The sequence below is a fragment of the Solea solea genome, chromosome 17 (genome assembly GCF_958295425.1).
Source record: "Solea solea chromosome 17, fSolSol10.1, whole genome shotgun sequence".
NCBI lineage: Eukaryota > Metazoa > Chordata > Actinopteri > Pleuronectiformes > Soleidae > Solea > Solea solea.
Window position 1 is genome coordinate 11,103,874 of NC_081150.1, and position 18,419 is coordinate 11,122,292.

At 40.8% G+C, this 18,419-nt stretch overlaps 2 protein-coding genes across 2 annotated transcripts; both read left to right on the plus strand.

The window, feature by feature from the left end:
* The first annotated feature begins 3,784 nt into the window (after positions 1 to 3,784).
* LOC131443962 (squalene synthase-like) lies at positions 3,785 to 13,587 on the plus strand. The gene is made up of 8 exons (XM_058614063.1): positions 3,785 to 3,998; positions 8,044 to 8,141; positions 9,396 to 9,579; positions 10,331 to 10,459; positions 10,732 to 10,923; positions 11,349 to 11,525; positions 11,632 to 11,784; positions 11,877 to 13,587. Exons 1-8 carry the CDS (start codon positions 3,900 to 3,902, stop codon positions 12,102 to 12,104), a joined length of 1,260 nt encoding a protein of 419 aa, XP_058470046.1. The 5' UTR covers positions 3,785 to 3,899; the 3' UTR covers positions 12,105 to 13,587.
* A 613-nt stretch (positions 13,588 to 14,200) lies between these two features.
* Positions 14,201 to 17,614, plus strand: LOC131443963 (cathepsin B-like). Its single transcript, XM_058614064.1, has 10 exons — positions 14,201 to 14,293; positions 14,763 to 14,880; positions 14,989 to 15,074; positions 15,187 to 15,301; positions 15,536 to 15,651; positions 15,740 to 15,825; positions 15,905 to 16,048; positions 16,134 to 16,250; positions 17,186 to 17,314; positions 17,435 to 17,614. Exons 2-10 carry the CDS (start codon positions 14,764 to 14,766, stop codon positions 17,509 to 17,511), a joined length of 987 nt encoding a protein of 328 aa, XP_058470047.1. The 5' UTR covers positions 14,201 to 14,293; position 14,763; the 3' UTR covers positions 17,512 to 17,614.
* Positions 17,615 to 18,419: the final 805 nt, after the last annotated feature.

Here is an 18,419-nt window from a genome sequence, read left to right on the forward strand (position 1 = left end):
TAAAAAAAAAAAGACAAGTGACAAATAAAAAGACTGAAGGAGAAAAGTTGTTGATCCACTGAGAGGGAGAATTGTCCATTTCACTACTAATTCTACAGAATTTCACTTATGAATAATTTCTGGAAGACAAAATGGAGGAGAGCTGCAGTTCACCATCTCACCTTGTGTAATGACAATGAGCAAAAAAAAAAGCTATACAATAACAAGTGGAACAGTTTACTTAGCCTTGTCTCATCTGTCACACTGTGCACAGAGGAGCTGACGATGGGTGTTTGGTTCTTTCAGGCAGACTCACCTTGGGTGACATGACCCGTGAGTCATAAGAGATTCCGTTATCCCATTTAACAACACCATTTTATTGATGGTATCTATATTTGTCAACAGGATGTTGTTTTATTTTAAAGTGAATTTTATGACGCTGCAACAGGGGAAACACACCTGGGTGTGAGATGGCACTGTGGTCATTTTTTTGCTCGTAATCTCTAAAACAAACCCACAACACTTTTAAAGCTATAACCCACACATGGGCAACATAAGGCCCTGGGGCCGGATCTGGCCCTCAGAACCAGTTTATCCGGCCCGCTACATCCTCACAGGTGACCCTTAACTTGACTCTTGCTCAGCTGAAGTTGTGATGTGAGCAGTCGACACAGATAAGTTATTTTTTAACCACCGCAAACACAGACAAAACATTTCAGTTTCACTCCTTAATAGCATTAAACTAGTGAAACACTGCCAGACTTTTATTTTGAAATAGCCTTAGGCAAGAAAACGTATCTGTAAGGTTATGTCACAGCTAAAAAACGTTTTAGTTTTTCAAGCATTTTTACATTTAAAATGTAATATTGTTGATAAAGATGGGTTTAATAATTATTATTAATTTAAAATGTTATGTTTGTAGCCTTTCACTGGATTCCTTTAAATTAGAAATAAATGTTGCCCACCCCTGCTATAACTCCTTTAGCCCATGGGTCCCCAAACTCCCTTGATACGCCTTTGTATCACTCAACAGCTACACTTGATTGTTCATGAACAATATTTAAGTTAAATGTTTTGACAGAATCAACTTTGCCTGAAGAACGCTGTCAGTTCATCACCTTGTCATTGCCACTGGCATTTACCACAGGCGAGGAATGTCAGTTTTCCTCTGTGGTTCCTTTGAAACATAATTATCTGAATGTTGCATCACAGCTGTGACCGCCGAAGACCTAGCTGTTGCTATAAATGAAGTCATGCAGTGTAGCATATTTGGACGGGATCTGTGCATTACTACTCTACGGTTTCTCATGCTGTAGCTTGTTTGTGGATCTGGGTCTTTAGAGGTGAAATGCGTCAATATTGAAAAAAATGACAATATATACACAAAGAGAAGGACATACGGAAGCATTGTGTAGCCATCTTAGAGATTCAACCTATGGACATGTTTAATATTTGATTAATTACAGTGTTGTAATGTAGCAAAGTACAAATACTCTGTTGCTGTACTTAAGTACAAAATTCACGTATCTGTACTTTATTTGTATTTCAAGCAATTTTGACTTTTACACCACTACATTTCCTCTAACTATCTGTGTAGCTTATTACTACCAAATAAACCCAGAAGAAGAAGAGTTGGTACTGGTCTGTATTTATATAGAGCTTTCCTAGTCTTGATGAGCTGCTTATCACTATATTTTGCCATTCACCCATTCACACACTGCAACATGGGGTTAAGTGTCTTGCTCAAGGACACATATAGACTAGCAGAGCCAGAAATTGAACCCACAACATTCCAGTTGAAAGACAACTTGCCCTACCACTGAGGTATCATCGCTCAATCCTAGATCCTCACTTATTTAATACTTTTACTTCTAAAACTTAAGTTCATTTTATGTCAGAAAATGACATTTGATACTTAAGTAATATTATAAAACAGTGACCTCAACTTCTACCATGTCATTTTCTGGTAAGATACTTCTACTTTTACTCAAGTATCCCTTTAAGGCTGATTAATTCATATATAAACATTGAGTTCTCTGCCCTCTGCTGGTGAACATGGATACAAACTCTTTGACAGTCGTGGGTGTTGAATGCAGCCCCGGCGTCAGGGGGTCATTTAGGGGGGCAATGCCCCCCGTCCGTGCCTCCTTGCCCCCCCATTGGCTGTCAGAGGGGTAATGATTTTTTTGTTTTGTTGGGAGGAGTCATAATTTGTTTTGTGTGTCACGTTGTATTAATTCATATTCAGTTCACTGAAATCAGTACAATTACAAATACAAAATAAATACTTTAATATACGTCTCGGCTTGTGTCATGTGATGCGTGCGTGCTGTCTGTTTAGTTTGGAAATGGATATCACGATCAAACGAATATCACAAACAATGGACATAAGGAAATTCTTCCGACCACCGCCACCACAAACTAAAAATGCACGAGCGACAGCTGAGCAGGAGGACCGTATCCCTGTGGCGGAGAAGGAGCTGGAGGAGCCAACAGCTAGTGAGCAGCCGCAGCTAGCTAGCGGTAGCAACACAGCAGAGCCGGAGCATGCCGATTATAGCGCCAATCCCAGCTGCAGCGGGCTCTCCCAATCACGAGGCCATGGTCACAGTGGTCCTCTGGGTGATTTAGGTGAGGACAAGCCTGCTCAGATCATTTTGAAGAAGTTTCCCTCTCGCCCTTTCAAGGGTAAGAAACGCTCATTTGTTGCCCTGTGGTACAACCATAGAGACTGGTTAGAATACAGTGTTAAAGCTGACGCTGCATTTTGTTTTGCATGTCGAAAGTTTGGGACTGTAGATTCTGTGTTCACGAAAACTGGCTATTGTGACTGGAAACACGCAGCAGAGAGAGGATTGCGCAAGCATGAAGAGTGTAAAGAACACATGGAAAGTGTGGCAAAGTGGCGCGAGGGAGTCAAGAAGGCTGATTCAGGACAGGAGATTTCTACCCTTGTGAATGAAGGCCAGCTAGCCAGAAATCGGTACTACATCGGTGCTATTATCGTCATGTTACAGTTCCTGGCCATAACCCGATTGCCTCTCAGAGGGAGTGTGGAAGCATTTAATTCTCAAGGTGATGCAAGCTGTGGACTTTTTTTTGTCATTGTTTGAGTTTGTATCTCCATGAGTAGAGAAGATATTTATTTAAAGGGGGTGTGTTATTGTGATTGCTGTTGGTTGTACAACTGGTTTTCATGTGCATATGAAGGGAAATTTGTGCTTGTCCCGGTAATAATAGACCATATAGATTAAGTACAGTATGTATGATCATCACATGCCCCCCTCACAATATGGTTCTGGAGCCGGGGCTGGTTGAATGTAGCTCAGAATGATGGGCAGGAGTTTGATTAGTCATATGAATAAAATAATTTATATTATTGTTAAATAATATAATAACAGCGTTATTTTAAGGAGATAAAAACAGCACACTGTCTCAGGCAGGAACCCATGGGTCTGTCTGCAGAGTGCAACATAGGGGCGGAAGTGATTTGGACAAGTCTTCTGGTCTGTTTGTTTAATATTCATATATTTTTTTATTTTATTCTCTGTGATTCTGCGTGGAACAACATGTAGTTCCGCCCCCTCTCTTACAGTATGCAGACGGTTATCGGGTGTAGATAGTTTTCTTTTTTACAGGATAAATAACCGACCAATCGGACGCTGCGCTGCACAGATGGCTTACTGAGGCGGGGCATCACACCAGACGCCCTCGTCTCTCATTGGACGCTCGGCGCTAAACCCATGACTCACCAACCAATCAGAGGCGTCGGTTGATCTGACCAGAGTTGTTTACCGAATGCCGTGTTTCCTCCTCTGCTCCGCCGCTACTGCTGCTGCCGCTGCCGAGTATCTGATGGAGGACACATCTCTGCTTAGGGTTTAAAGAAACAGAGTCAGCAGCGGAACACCTGAGGCATCATGGACATCCTGAAGTCACTGGGTCACCCCGAGGAACTATACAACCTGTTCAAATTCAAACTCGGCGGATGCAGCTCCGTCATGACCAAGTTGGATCATGTGAGTAAAACCTCTTCAATTTTTTTTTATATTAACCCCCTTAGGGAAAGTATTCCTCTGCATTTTGACCCATCCTAGAATTAGGAGCAGTGGGCTGCCACACTGAGTAGCGCCCGGGGAGCATTGGGAGTTGGGTACCTTGCTCAGGGGTACCCCAGCCCTTTTTGGCCGGGTGGGGATTTGAACCGGCGACCTTCCGGTTACAAGTCAAGTTCCCTTTCCACTTGGCCACGGGCTGCCCCTTTTGCGAATAATAACTCATGTGAGATTATATGAAGCAGCATACGATGGGTACGACGTATGCACACATGTGCGTTATGCTTCACGGATTAAGTGAATGACATAAAGGCAGCATCAAGGCAGCGTTAACAGTCTGTAACCGGGTCTGCAGCACATCATGTTTAGTGTGTGCACGCACACGACAGGCTGAGCTGTATACAGATTGGCCTGTTCCTTAAAGCCCACATAGACCGGAAGCTCCAATTAACGCTGCGTGTGTGTGTATCTGCGTCATTACCTCGTTTATGAAACCCTAAAGCTTCAGAACAAACAGTTCAGCCACTGCTGAGAAAATAGTGTTGTATTGTTTTCCTGGGCTCTGCGAAGCGGATCGGCACTTCCGTAGTTTGATGTCGTCATCAGAAATCCTCACCACTCCTCTCACCACCGTAGCGCCTCCTGGTGCGGGCACTAGTCCGGGCACATCCGGTTGCGTACATTCAACCGCAGAAGAAGAAGAACTACTCTCGTTGTAGCTGCTGAGATGTAAATAAAAAGACTGAAGGAGAAAGTTGTTGATCCACTGAGAGGGAGAATTGTCCATTTCACTACTAATTCTACAGAATTTTACTTATGAATAATTTTTGGAAGACAAAATGGAGGAGAGCTGCAGTTCACCATCTCTTGTGTAATGACAATGAGCAAAAAAAAAAGCTATACAATAACAAGTGTAACAGTTTACTTAGCCTTGTCTCATCTGTCACACTGTGCACAGAGGAGCTGACGATGGGTGTTTGGTTCTTTCAGGCAGACTCACCTTGGGTGACATGACCCGTGAGTCATAAGAGATTCCGTTATCCCATTTAACAACACCATTTTATTGATGGTATCTAAATTTGTCAACAGGATGTTGTTTTATTTTAAAGTGAATTTTATGACGCTGCAACAGGGGAAACGCACCTGGGTGTGAGATGACACTGTGGTCATTTTTTTACTCGTAATCTCTAAAACAAACCCACAACACTTTTAAAGCTATAACCCACACATGGGCAACATAAGGCCCTGGGGCCGGATCTGGCCCTCAGAACCAGTTTTATCCGGCCCGCTACATCCTCACAGGTGACCCTTAACTTGACTCTTGCTCAGCTGAAGTTGTGATGTGAGCAGTCGACACAGATAAGTTATTTTTTAACCACCGCAAACACAGACAAAACATTTCAGTTTCACTCCTTAATAGCATTAAACTAGTGAAACACTGCCAGACTTTTATTTTGAAATAGCCTTAGGCAAGAAAACTGTAAGGTTATGTCACAGCTAAAAAACTTTTTAGTTTTTCAAGCATTTTTACATTTAAAATGTAATATTGTTGATAAAGATGGGTTTAATAATTATTATTTATTTAAAATGTTATGTTTGTAGCCTTTCACTGGATTCCTTTAAATTAGAAATAAATGTTGCCCACCCCTGCTATAACTCCTTTAGCCCATGGGTCCCCAAACTCCCTTGATACGCCTTTGTATCACTCAACAGCTACACTTGATTGTTCATGAACAATATTTAAGTTAAATGTTTTGACAGAATCAACTTTGCCTGAAGAACACTGTCAGTTCATCACCTTGTCATTGCCACTGGCATTTACCACAGGCGAGGAATGTCAGTTTTCCTCTGTGGTTCCTTTGAAACATAATTATACGAATGTCTGTATTTATATAGAGCTTTCCTAGTCTTGATGAGCTGCTTATCACTATATTTTGCCATTCACACACTGCAACATGGGGTTAAGTGTCTTGCTCAAGGACACATATAGACTAGCAGAGCCAGAAATTGAACCCACAACATTCCAGTTGAAAGACAACTTGCCCTACCACTGAGGTATCGTCGCTCAATCCTAGATCCTCACTTATTTAATACTTTTACTTCTAAAACTTAAGTTCATTTTATGTCAGAAAATGTCATTTGATACTTAAGTAATATTATAAAACAGTGACCTCAACTTCTACCAAAGTCATTTTCTGGTAAGATACTTCTACTTTTACTCAAGTATCCCTTTAAGGCTGATTAATTCATATATAAACATTGATTTCTCTGCCCTCTGCTGGTGAACATGGATACAAACTCTTTGACAGTCTTGGGTGTTGAATGTAGCTCAGAATAATGGGCAGGAGTTTGATTAGTCATATGAATAAAATCATTTATATTATTGTTAAATAATATAATAACAGCGTTATTTTAAGGAGATAAAAACTGCATACTCTCGTTGTAGCTGCTGAGATGCAGAGCATCCACCGTGCCAGAGGGGGAGCTGTGTATCTGAGAGCTGGCCTATCTATTACGTCACTTCCAGGTACCTGGCCAATCACAGTACAGTAGGAAAGCTCTCGTTGGCTGGCCAATCACAACACAGTCCTGGTTCTGGGGGTGTGGTTTTGTTCTGAAAGCGCGGCTGACGAGAGCGTCAGTAAAGAGATATTTTGATCGGCTCGTTTGCAGCGATTAGGAGGATTTTAACCATAAAAACAAGTTAATATATGTAAGTAGACCCTTATAACTAACATATATGTGTGATACAAGCATTCTATGTCGCCTTTAATAAATGAGCCGGTGGGAAGAGAGTCAGGTAATTGGACTTGGACTCGTGTGTTGGCTCTCTCTCTCTCATACACACACACACACACACACACACAGAGGCAGAGATGACCACTGACTCAGGATTTACGTCACATAATGAGCTTGGAAGGGTTCAGCGGCGGGGAGCGATGCTGTGCGCATGTTTGACAGATAATCCCACTTTTTTAAAACACCAATGTGACCCTCAGTGAGCAGCAGCCCACACAGACCGTTATATAGTTTCTATATAGGCTTTTACATTCATTTTCAATAAATTAGACTATTTGATTGTTTATTACATGAGTAGGTTCTGTTTTCCAAGACAACAGGTTCTCCACAGCAGGGTTCCTCAAGGTGCATTAGGGGTGGGAATCACAGGGTAACCCTCACAATATGAAAAATGATACATGGTCCATGATACCAATAATATCACAACACAATGATTCTATGATAATCAATATATTACATGACTATCATATGGCGATACATCACAATATCTGCCCGACTGAAGAAAACAAAATGTCAGTGAAAGAGTTAAAAGTGCAGGATTTCGCTATTTATTCACAGCATATAATATAAAGTCTTTGTATTGAACATGGATGGAGCATCTCTTAATTTATCTTTCTCCACCATTATCACTGTAAACTCCCTCTTCTTCGGCCAGGTCATCAATTTGAGCAGCGCCACCACAAGGAGACATGAAGTAGTGACAGCCAGCGAGTGAAACTGGCAGCGACCGTTTACTGTCGAGCATGATAAATAACTATAATTGCCCTGGCGTATCGACTACCGTCTTGCACGAGGAATGACGGCGGTATATCACCAAATCAATATTTTAGGTAGGGCTGGAATGATATGCTTTTGTTACGATTAGATTGTATCATGATACTCGAGTACTGATACCATTCGTATCGCACTGTGCAACTTTATCTGCTATATTTTGTGAATAAACAGTTATATTTAATCAGATAGATTTAAATTTTTTTTTTAAATATGGGCCATAGAACAACCAATATCGATCGACCTCTACCCGTTGAGTAATGTCAGAGTAATGTTTTGGGTATATGTGGGAGGAGTCAGGTGTGAATCACAACAGCAGATCTACAGACGCTCTGCACAGATCAGTGCAGCTCTTATTTTGGAGGCCGCCCGAGCCCGCAGCGCCGTTAGACCCGCCAGCTTTTACCGACACTCGGCCTTCTTCTGTCTCTCCTGTCAGGAGTCCATGAGCGAGAGCCTGCGGACCTGTTATGTGTACTTGAACCAGACCAGCCGCAGCTTTGCAGCCGTGACTCAAGCACTGGACGGGGAGTTGAGGTGAGTAACACTTCTTTCTGAGAGCTGGATCACCTCAGGTGATGAGCGAGGGGCGTGTCTATGTGTGTGTGTGTGTGTGTGCATTCTTGTATTTATGTCTTTGTGAGGACCAATAATCGTATTAACCATACAGAGTGAGTACATTTTGACTGGTCCTCACATCTTTAAAGGGTTTTTTGGGGGTTAAGACCTGGTTTTAGGGTTAGGGTAAAGGATAGGCATTTAGTTGTGGTGGTGAGGGTTAGGGTTGTGTGTGTGTGTATGCCAGGCATGTTGTCTTTCCTCCAGTGCACAAACGCATGAAAACTCAACCATTCAATCAAGCACATTATATTGCAATTACAAACAGCACAAACAAACTTATGTTCCTGACTTCTACCTTTGGTTTTGCATGTGTCCAACTGTAGGCAGTCTACAACTGAAGCAGTGATGTAAGCTGTGAAAAGTCTGACAATTAAATGAGTGTTTTTCAGTGCACTGAAATGATAAACTTAACACTTTGAAGAAACAATATCACCACAGGCCACTTTTTCATGTACACTATGTTATTGTAAAATAAAAACAAGAGATAACTTGATAACACTGATATATCTGCAATACTGCATCTCATAGTCTTTTAAGTTACATTTGTTGGAGTCAGGGCTGCTCGCCACACCCAAAACACACAGGGCACCAGGATTTGACAAAGTTGCATTTTCAATGCAGTCAAACAGTAATGATTTGTAGTCATAAACATGTTGTGGTCTTGACAGGTATTGGTTTAAAATCTCAAATCCTCTTTGATTGAGACAACGACGGAATAAAAAATGTGTTCCAGTCTGAGACGAGGCCGAGACCTTCAAAATGTGGTCCAAACAGAGTTCAAAACAAATACTCAAGATTAAGCAACATAACAGTACAACATAAAGGATATTGCACTGTGAACATGCAGCAGGAATTTGAAAGGTAACTATTAATATTGCAGGCAGAGACTTCTGCTGCTGCTGCTGCTGCTACTTCTGCTGCTATGTGTCTAATTTAAGCTCAGTGTTCAGGTCAGAACTGTTAATAAAGAAATGGCAGCTGTTTGTAAATGCACGCCATCAGTGAGCGACTGTGTTGTGCACCTTGTTGAAAGGGAATCTTCTGTGTGTAAGTTAACCTGATCTTTTTGGAACTGTAAGACCTGTATGCTATTGTCTAAATCTGTGACAAGGCCATTTTGCCATACACACAACTCATGATTGAAAGCTCCTCTCCGTCTCCATCATTCAGACACGCAGTTTGTATTTTCTACTTGGTGTTGCGAGCGCTGGACACAGTGGAGGACGACATGACCATCCCCCTGGACAAGAAGGTTCCCATGCTGAATGATTTCCACACCTTCCTGTACCAGGATGAGTGGTGTTTCACTGAGAGCCAGGAGAAAGACCGACAGGTTCTGAACGATTTCCCTACGGTCAGTACTTCTGCTTCTAGGAGGGCAATAGGCAGACAAATAAGACTCTTGCCTAGATTTATTATTTTATTTAGATAGATGATAGATAGATACTTTATTCATCTCACAGAGAAATTCACAGTTCAGCAGCTCCAGAATATGTTACACGATAGAAACATAAGAGGCATGCAGGTCTATGTACAGTCTAAATATAAACTGAAACATATGTATAAAAAGGAAAAAAGAAAAAATATATAAAAAATATAAAGGCGTTGTAGAATGAGATGTACATGTGTGCTTGCGTGTATGTGTCATGTATGATGCAGGTTGAAGAGTCTGATGGCATGGGGCAGGAATGATCTCCTCAGTCTTTCTGTGGAGCAGGACATTGACAGCAGTCAGTCACTGAAGCTGCTCCTCTGTCTGTGTATGGTGCTGTGTAGTGGATGGTGTGGATTGTCTATGATGGACAGGAGCCTGTTGAGTGTGCGTCGCTCAGCTATCGATGTCAGACTGTCCAGTTCTGTGCCTACAACAGAGCCTGCCTTCCTTATTAGTTTGTCCAGGCGTGAAGCGTCCTTCTTCTTTAGGCTGCCCCCCCAGCACACCACTGTGTACAGGAGGGCACTCGCTACCACAGACTGGTAGAAGGTCTGTAGCAGCTTCCTGCAGACGTTGAAGGATGCCAGCCTTCTAAGGAAGTACAGACGACTCTGTCCTTTCCTGCAGACATTTTTTAACTGCAAAATGTCTGTGACCTTTTGTAATCCAGATATCACTGGAATTTCGAAACCTCGCCCAGGAATACAGAGACGTCATCTCGGATATCTGCCACCGCATGGGAGTGGGAATGGCCGACTTCCTTGTGAAGAAAGTGGGATCCATGAAGGAGTGGGACCAGGTGACTGTTCCCACTAATGTTAGCAATGTTACAGGAGGACGATAACACAAATATTTAGAGTGAAACAAAAGAACCTGCACTTATTTTGATGGCATTATGAACACTGCTATCTTTACTGGGGCCTGTGACATTAGAAATCAAGAAATTGGTCAATTAGAGCAGAGAATAAATGTTTAATAGTGAAGTGGTAAATCTGCTTCTCTCTGGACATAACAGTAAATGTATGTGTTCTCTTTTATAATCCAGAATCTTCTCTTTTTTCCTCTGTCCAGTATTGCCACTATGTGGCAGGTCTGGTTGGCATTGGTCTGTCTCAGCTGTTCTCTGCGTCCCAGCTGGAGGATGCTGAGGTGGGGCAGGACACCAAGCTGGCCAACTCCATAGGCTTGTTCCTCCAGAAGACCAACATCATCCGGGACTATCTAGAGGACACACAAGAGGGACGTGCCTTCTGGCCAAAAGAGGTAGAAACTGTCTTTCTATCTCGTGTGAGTGTGTTTGAGTATGTGTCTGACCTGAGCTCACAGTCACGCAGTGAAACAGAAGTAAATACTTCTTCTTTTCTGCTTCCACTGTGGATTGTGAAATGTCTGTACAAAAAGGATGTGAATAACGTATTGTACTACTTTATTATTATTACTTATTGTTATTATAATTTTTGGTTTTACAAAATTTCCTGTGAAGTTTGTGATTTCAGTGACATTATCTTCTGGAAATACGTTTACTGTTGACTCATAAAGTCAGAAAGAGCCTGGTGTACTAAATATAGTGCACTGCGTTTGGTCTCAGTCCCTAAAAGTTAAGGTCTTATCTTGGTCTCAGTGTGGTCTTGTTTACACATGCAACCACGTGACGTTGTGTCGACCCGTGTCTCTGTGTGCCCATGCAGGCTTGGAGTCAGTTTGCAGGTCGTCTTGAGGACCTGGCTCAACCGGAGAAGCTGGAGTCGGCTTTGTCGTGTCTCAACCTGCTGATCACCGACGCCCTGCGACACGTCCCAGATGTTATCACGTACCTGTCCCGTCTCCGCAACCAAAGCGTCTTCAATTTCTGTGCTATTCCACAGGTACAGAGTGATATGTCATGTACACTTGGGTTTCTTCACAGTAAAGGTTCTGGTGTTTTTTTTTTTATTTCTTCTTCTCTCTGCATGTTATTCCTCTGCTGACCAGGTGATGGCAATAGCTACATTATCATCATGCTACAACAACCCCATGGTGTTCAAGGGAGTGGTAAAGGTAAGGAATGGACAGGCTGTCACCCTCATGATGGAGGCCACCAACATTAGAGCGGTGCACACCATTATCTCCCACCACAGCGAGGAGGTGGGTGTGTTGTCAACACCTTTTTTTTTCTTGGATCATTGCACTCAAAGAACACTTTTTAACACAAGCAGTCCTTCTTCCCCCCTCTGCAGATTTTACAGAAGGTCTCCCTCACTGACCCGTCACGGGACAAGACACTGCACATCCTGGCTCTCATCCGGGAGAAGTCCACGCTGTCACAGTCCAGCTTTCCCTCCAGGACCCACCACCTGTCGCTCATTTACTTGTCTGCTGCCATGCTGCTGGCCGCGCTCAGCTGGCAGTATCTCAGCACCACTGCGACACAGGCACAGGGAACCAGTGACATGCAGGGAAAGTGAACCTCATCGCCCTCACCTCTCCTGGGGGCTACAGACTCAGAAAAGCCCCCTGGAGGTCTGGTTCCCCTCTCATCATAGAAATCTCAAACATATCTTCCCTGATTCTTCCTCGTTGTTACAGACGTTACAGCATCAAGGAACTATTTAGTTTTTAGGAGGTTCTGGTTGCAGGCTGATCTAATCACGATGGGAACGATAGTGAATTGTTGTAGTCCATTCGACATCTAGAGTAGAAGTCTTTACACACAATTTAGTGTGGTTATATTCACCAGCATAAATGGCACTTTGAACAGGGTGTGTTGTTGTCCGTTAATAATTTACGCAAATCATTTGTTTCTTTGTATTTTTGATTAGTGTGAAATATTTTTGCCTTTTTGTTTTGTCTTAAATTTCAGAATCCACATCAAAAAATATAATAGATGCGTTATTCAGCCGAGTAGGCTGAATTGTTTCAAGACAAGACAACACTGCCTATTTTTAGGCGTTTTCAGGAACAGGGTTACAAAACAGTTTTCTTTTAATTCTCCTCAAAATATATTTTTCATGTCCAAACAAAGCTGGCTTGGTATTTTATACTTAAAAGTGTCTGTGGGAGACGCACCTGCCAGAGCATTTACGATGGAGATGTACTGTGTAGATCCTGCGGGGAACATCCCATCAACACGCTTCTGTCTGTGTTCATTCTACTCTTTGTACTTTGACATAGGAGAAAAAGGAAAAAGAACGGTGCGATTTAAGGGCTGGGGTTAGGTTTATTTATTTATTTATTTATTTATTTATTTATTTATTTATTTATTTATCTATTTATCTATTTATTTATTTATTTCTTTATTTCTTTATTTATTTCGGTCATGACATTTAGATCACTCATCACATAACATTGCAGTTCACACAATATACATAACCGAAAGGGAAAGCGGGAGAAGCAAAGCTTAACTAGTCCCGCCCCCATTATCATCATACATTTAATTTCCTCTTTTTTTTTTTTTTTTTTTTTAGTGACATTTTGACAAAGAAAACATGTTTCAGCATCCGGTAGCACTCAGAGATATAGTCTAGCTCTAGACGGTCAACTCAGACTCCATGTGTGTCTGTACATGTGTCCATGATGTTCCATCACGCCGTCACACCGTTTCCCACAGTGTCTACAGATTTCTGTCCCTGACCTTTGTCATACTTTCTTTCTGTGTCATTCTGTATCGATTAATAGTCATCTCTACATACTTCTTTTTAAATACAGTAAAGGATTTTAATGTATTAGACATGGGGTGTGAATACGGGAGAATACAAAATGACACAAATGTCACAATACATGATTTATGTTTATTGAGACGTCTAGCTGAAGTGTCCTTAATACAGCTTTGGTGAGTAGAAAGGCCAGCACAGAGTAACCTTGCACAGAACCAAAGGAGAGCTACAAACATTGCTTTGTAATGTGAATTTCTGATTTGTATATATTTGAGCAAATAAAGAGGTGAAATGATCTGAACATGATCTTTTTTAAAGTTCATTGTGCCGAAAACGACAGTTGTCATGTTTACAGCCGGTTTGTTTTAGTGGGTCAACCCTGGAAGATGATGCTGTAGTTTCTACGTTTTATTTGACAGCAGAAGATCAAGGTCCATGTACATTGGCAGAAACACACACACACTGTTTGCACAGCATTCTGAATGAGGACATAATGCATTCACTAGCCCCTTAAATGCCTAAACCTTACATCTAACCTAAACCCAATTCCAATTGTAACCCTAATATCAGGTCTTAAACCCCAAAAAGCCCTTTAAAGATGTGAGGACCAGCCAAAATGTCCTTACTTTCCCAAAATGTCCTCACTCTGTACTGGTTTATATGATTTTTGGTCCTCAAAAAGCAACACATACAAGAACATACACACATATACAGAATAAGGCACAAACTGAAAATTGTAATTTTTGTGTACGACATATGTCATACATATCCAACACATAAATGTATAATAATGTTGATAGTAGCAAGATCCCAGGTTTAAGAGCACCTGTTAACCTTTGGAAAGCCATTTTGTGGATCACATGAGATTTAAAGTGATGAGCCATGTGATCCCACAACGTGTGGCTTGTAAAAAAAAAAAGACAAGTGACAAATAAAAAGACTGAAGGAGAAAAGTTGTTGATCCACTGACAGGGAGAATTGTCCAGAAGAAGAGCAGTCAGGTAAAAGTTACAACCTATATTTGAAAATGTTATTATTACTACTGCCCTTTCTCTGTCATCTTAATGTATGAGTTGTATTACATTTTGTGTGCTTGCCTTAACACAGGTTAGGTGTCAGGGTTAAAACCAACAAATATGTTTTGAATAGAACTAAAATTGTGCATTTGATATCTATATATATATATATATATATATATATATATATATATATATATATATTTAGATATACAAACAAATAAATATGTTGCACACAAGTCTCTTGGTTGAAATATACTTATATATTGATACCAATATATAGAAAATTAAAATTATATTAGTATGACAAACAAAAGTCCTGAACTATAAATGAATTATAAATTGCAGAATTAAGCAAACCCTATGTGGGAAAATGATCTGAGACTTTTGTGATCTTCATGCTGTAATGTCTTCCACTGCTTCTGCATGCTGACTGTACGGTCTTTTGTCTCAGAATGCATCGACTCCTCTACGTGCTGGTGACCGTGTCAGTCGCCTGGTCTCGTCCTCAACTCGGCCTTCTCTCCTCAGAGATGGTCGACTTTATTAACAAAGCCAAAACCACCTGGAGGGTGAGACCATCCATTTTTAAACAGCTCATCATACTGGAGCTGCAAAGAATAAAGAGTAACAGTTTACTTTATACTGTAAGTATGATATGAATGTCTCTTCGCCTCCAGGCTAGACAGAACTTCTATAACGCTGATGTCAGCTATGTGAAGGGGCTATGTGGGACTATACTGAATGGACCTAAGCTGCCAGAGGTGTAAGTTTTAATTACACCAGGTGAAGTGTCTCACATGTCCAGACAGGTGACAGTCAGCATGTTCCTCTTAGCTGTAGCTGCGCTGCTTCAGTGACTGTACTCTCCTGTTCAGGGTTCATGATGTTGAGGGCATTCAGCTTCCGGACAACTTTGACGCACGTCAACAGTGGCCCAACTGTCCCACAATCCAGCAGATCAGAGACCAAGGTTCGTGTGGATCCTGCTGGGTGAGACTGACCAACAAAACACCAGGACAGTGCTAAATAAATCAGGATAAGAACCATCATCCATGACCTAAAACTAGCATTTCCCCTGCTTCACACCTATACACCTGTTTACAGTATATATGTAATAATCTGCTATTTTACAATACAGCCAGAACCAAGCCGTATGCCTTGTATCTGCCCACATTATATGGCCAATAGCTGATTCAATTTTTTAATTTTGTTTATCCCTCACAGGCCTTTGGGGCAGTTGAGGCGATGTCTGACAGGTTATGCATCCACAGCAGTGGTAGGATCTCTTTGGAGATCTCAGCGGAAGATCTGCTTACCTGTTGTGAGGAATGTGGCATGGGGTGAGTGATCTGACTGTATTCGTGGTCGTATAACACACGGGACAATGATCAACACTTGGTGATGTTTTTATTTTCCCTGTGGTCGCAGCTGTTTCGGCGGTTATCCCTCTGCTGCATGGGAATACTGGACAAGGAAAGGGCTTGTGACAGGAGGACTGTATGATTCCAAAGTTGGTATGTGTGAATGTAAAAGAGGTTTAAACAACTGCATGGAAGTTTGACAAAATTAAATTCCTGTTTTTTAATGCTGAAGGGTGCAGGCCCTACACCATCGCTCCCTGTGAGCATCACGTAAATGGAACACGTCCACCATGTCAGGGTGAACAAGAGACTCCCAAATGTGAGATGATGTGCATCGATGGATACTCACCATCCTATCCGAAAGACAAACACTTTGGTATTGGAACTCTAACCTCCATTGTTTTATATCCTGCCATGTTTTCAACTTTGACCCAATGTTTTTATGAGTTTCCTCTTTTCAGGGAGAAGCTCATACAGTGTCCCGTCGCAGCAGGAGCAGATCATGACCGAGCTGTACAAGAGTGGGCCTGTAGAGGCAGCGTTCTCTGTTTATGAGGACTTTCTGCTGTATAAGACTGGTGAGGCTTATACAGGCTCTGGTTTTTGATTCTTTATTGCCATTAACAAAAAATATATCCTTGCCTGAGTGTTTCATGGTTACATTAATAGCACAATTTATGTTATATATTATAATTTCATATTATATATATTCATATTACATGTAGACATGCCCCTATGTTTTGCTTCAGTCTTAAATGTAGTAAAAAAAGTATTTTTGCTTCAGACGCCCGGGATGGGAATTTGGTCAGTATTGCTATCGGTCTGATACTAGTCAAAAATCACTGGATCGGATATCGGACAGATAAAAATCCAAAAAATCCTATATATCACATGCTTTACTATGCACAGACTATAAAAATGTAAAATCAGCAAAAGCATTTAAGCTGAGTCATGTTTGGGCTGTTTATTTCTTGTTTTTGGGAGAAGAATATTTGTTATACAGTTGGATAATTATGTCTTTGTAATGACTCGGCACAAATGTGTAGTCAACAGCTTCGTAGTTCATAAATGGTGTAAAATGACCGTATCGGACTAATACCGGTATCTGTAGATACTCATATTTTGTGAAATCGGTATCTGACACAAAAAAGTGGTATCATCGCATCCCTAATTTTTTCTAAAAATGTTACCTTGTGGTCAGACAAAAAAACCTTGATACTCTCAATTTTTAATTGCACAGTAAAAGGCCTTAGTTTGGAGAATTTTCACTAGCATTTTTTTTTTTTTTTACATTTTTGTACTAGGGATAGGCAGAATAGATTATTGATGATTCATTCATTTAGCTTCTACTACTTTATCCTCAACACGAGGGTTGTGGGGGACACTGGTGCCCCATTATGGATTTCATTTCAATTGAAGGCCTGCAGAGTCATATTACAGATGTTGCAGTTACTTTGACACCACCAATCAAAAACTCTTAACTAAAATGTGATTGTACTTGATGTTATTGTAGGTGTGTATCAGCATGTGACAGGGGAAATGCTGGGTGGTCACGCCATCAAGATTCTGGGCTGGGGAGAGGAGAATGGGACACCCTACTGGCTGGCTGCAAACTCCTGGAACAGTGACTGGGGAGACAATGGTAAAAACAAAATCACCATCCATCCTATTTCTCTGTCACACATTCTTTCAAGTGGAGAACAGCGTGATATCACAATAAGAGTTGGCCATAGCTCATTTCTATTGTGTCCTCTGATTTCAGGTTTCTTCAAGATCAAGCGTGGAAATGATGAGTGTGGTATCGAGTCAGAGGTGGTTGCAGGAATCCCACACAACTAGATAAAATAAGTCCTGGCTGCAGTAAAGACTGTATTTTTAAACAAGTGTAACATTTGCAACCGTAATCAGTAGTTAATAAACTACACAACATGATGGAACCAAATCATTTGTGGTTGCTTTGTTATTCTTCTAGGCAAACAGTTTGATATATAAAACCTAAGAATTGTGTTAGTATTTTTCATGTTATGGCAGCGGGGGATATAATTATAATGGATTCAGAGCCTGAGGCAAAAGACACAACTGAATATAATGAATACATTCCAACAAATCAGACATGCACGAAAACCCATATAATTTAGAGTTTAGCAAACCAGAACAAGATGCAGTAAGGTGGTTTATTCTGCCTTAATCGCGAGTCATCAATCATTATATGAGCTCTCACTTTATCTTCTGCTGAAATCATTTCTGTTTGGCAAATTTAGAATTAAAATGTGGACACTGTAATGTTTTGCTATATAATAACGTTATTATTATTATTACTATTATTATTATTATTATTAGTAGTAGTAGTAGTAGTCATAGTAATAGCATTGTTATTGTTAATACTATATACTTTTGGGGACAACAAAAAAGCAATAACACATGAAGGGCTGAAACAATTACTTGATTACTCAATACTAAATTAAGACAAGTGATCTGGTGTTTCAGTGTCTTAAATGTGAATATTTTCTGGTTTATCATTAAAACTAAATTGTTTTGGTTTGTGGACAAAACAGCACATTTGAAAACGTCATCATTTCCAGGTTTGAGAAACACTGTCAACACTTTCTAAAATTAAAAAAAAAAAAACCCCTACATAAATGTAACAGATAAAATAAATCATATTACGATTTATTTTCCTCAATATTTGTTTTTCATTATGTTATTGTTTCTGGTGTCTGGAGTACAGAGTTAAATAGCGCCCCCTG

Bases quoted from the DNA above. Each gene is read 5' to 3' on its own strand.
- LOC131443962 (XM_058614063.1), top strand. From the start codon at position 3,900: ATGGACATCCTGAAGTCACTGGGTCACCCCGAGGAACTATACAACCTG. The intron at 10,460-10,731 runs GTGACTGTTCCC...TCCTCTGTCCAG, and splicing joins CCATGAAGGAGTGGGACCAG to TATTGCCACTATGTGGCAGG. The intron at 11,785-11,876 runs GTGGGTGTGTTG...CCCCCTCTGCAG, and splicing joins TCTCCCACCACAGCGAGGAG to ATTTTACAGAAGGTCTCCCT.
- LOC131443963 (XM_058614064.1), top strand. From the start codon at position 14,764: ATGCATCGACTCCTCTACGTGCTGGTGACCGTGTCAGTCGCCTGGTCT. The intron at 14,881-14,988 runs GTGAGACCATCC...CTTCGCCTCCAG, and splicing joins AAGCCAAAACCACCTGGAGG to GCTAGACAGAACTTCTATAA. The intron at 15,302-15,535 runs GTGAGACTGACC...TATCCCTCACAG, and splicing joins GTTCGTGTGGATCCTGCTGG to GCCTTTGGGGCAGTTGAGGC.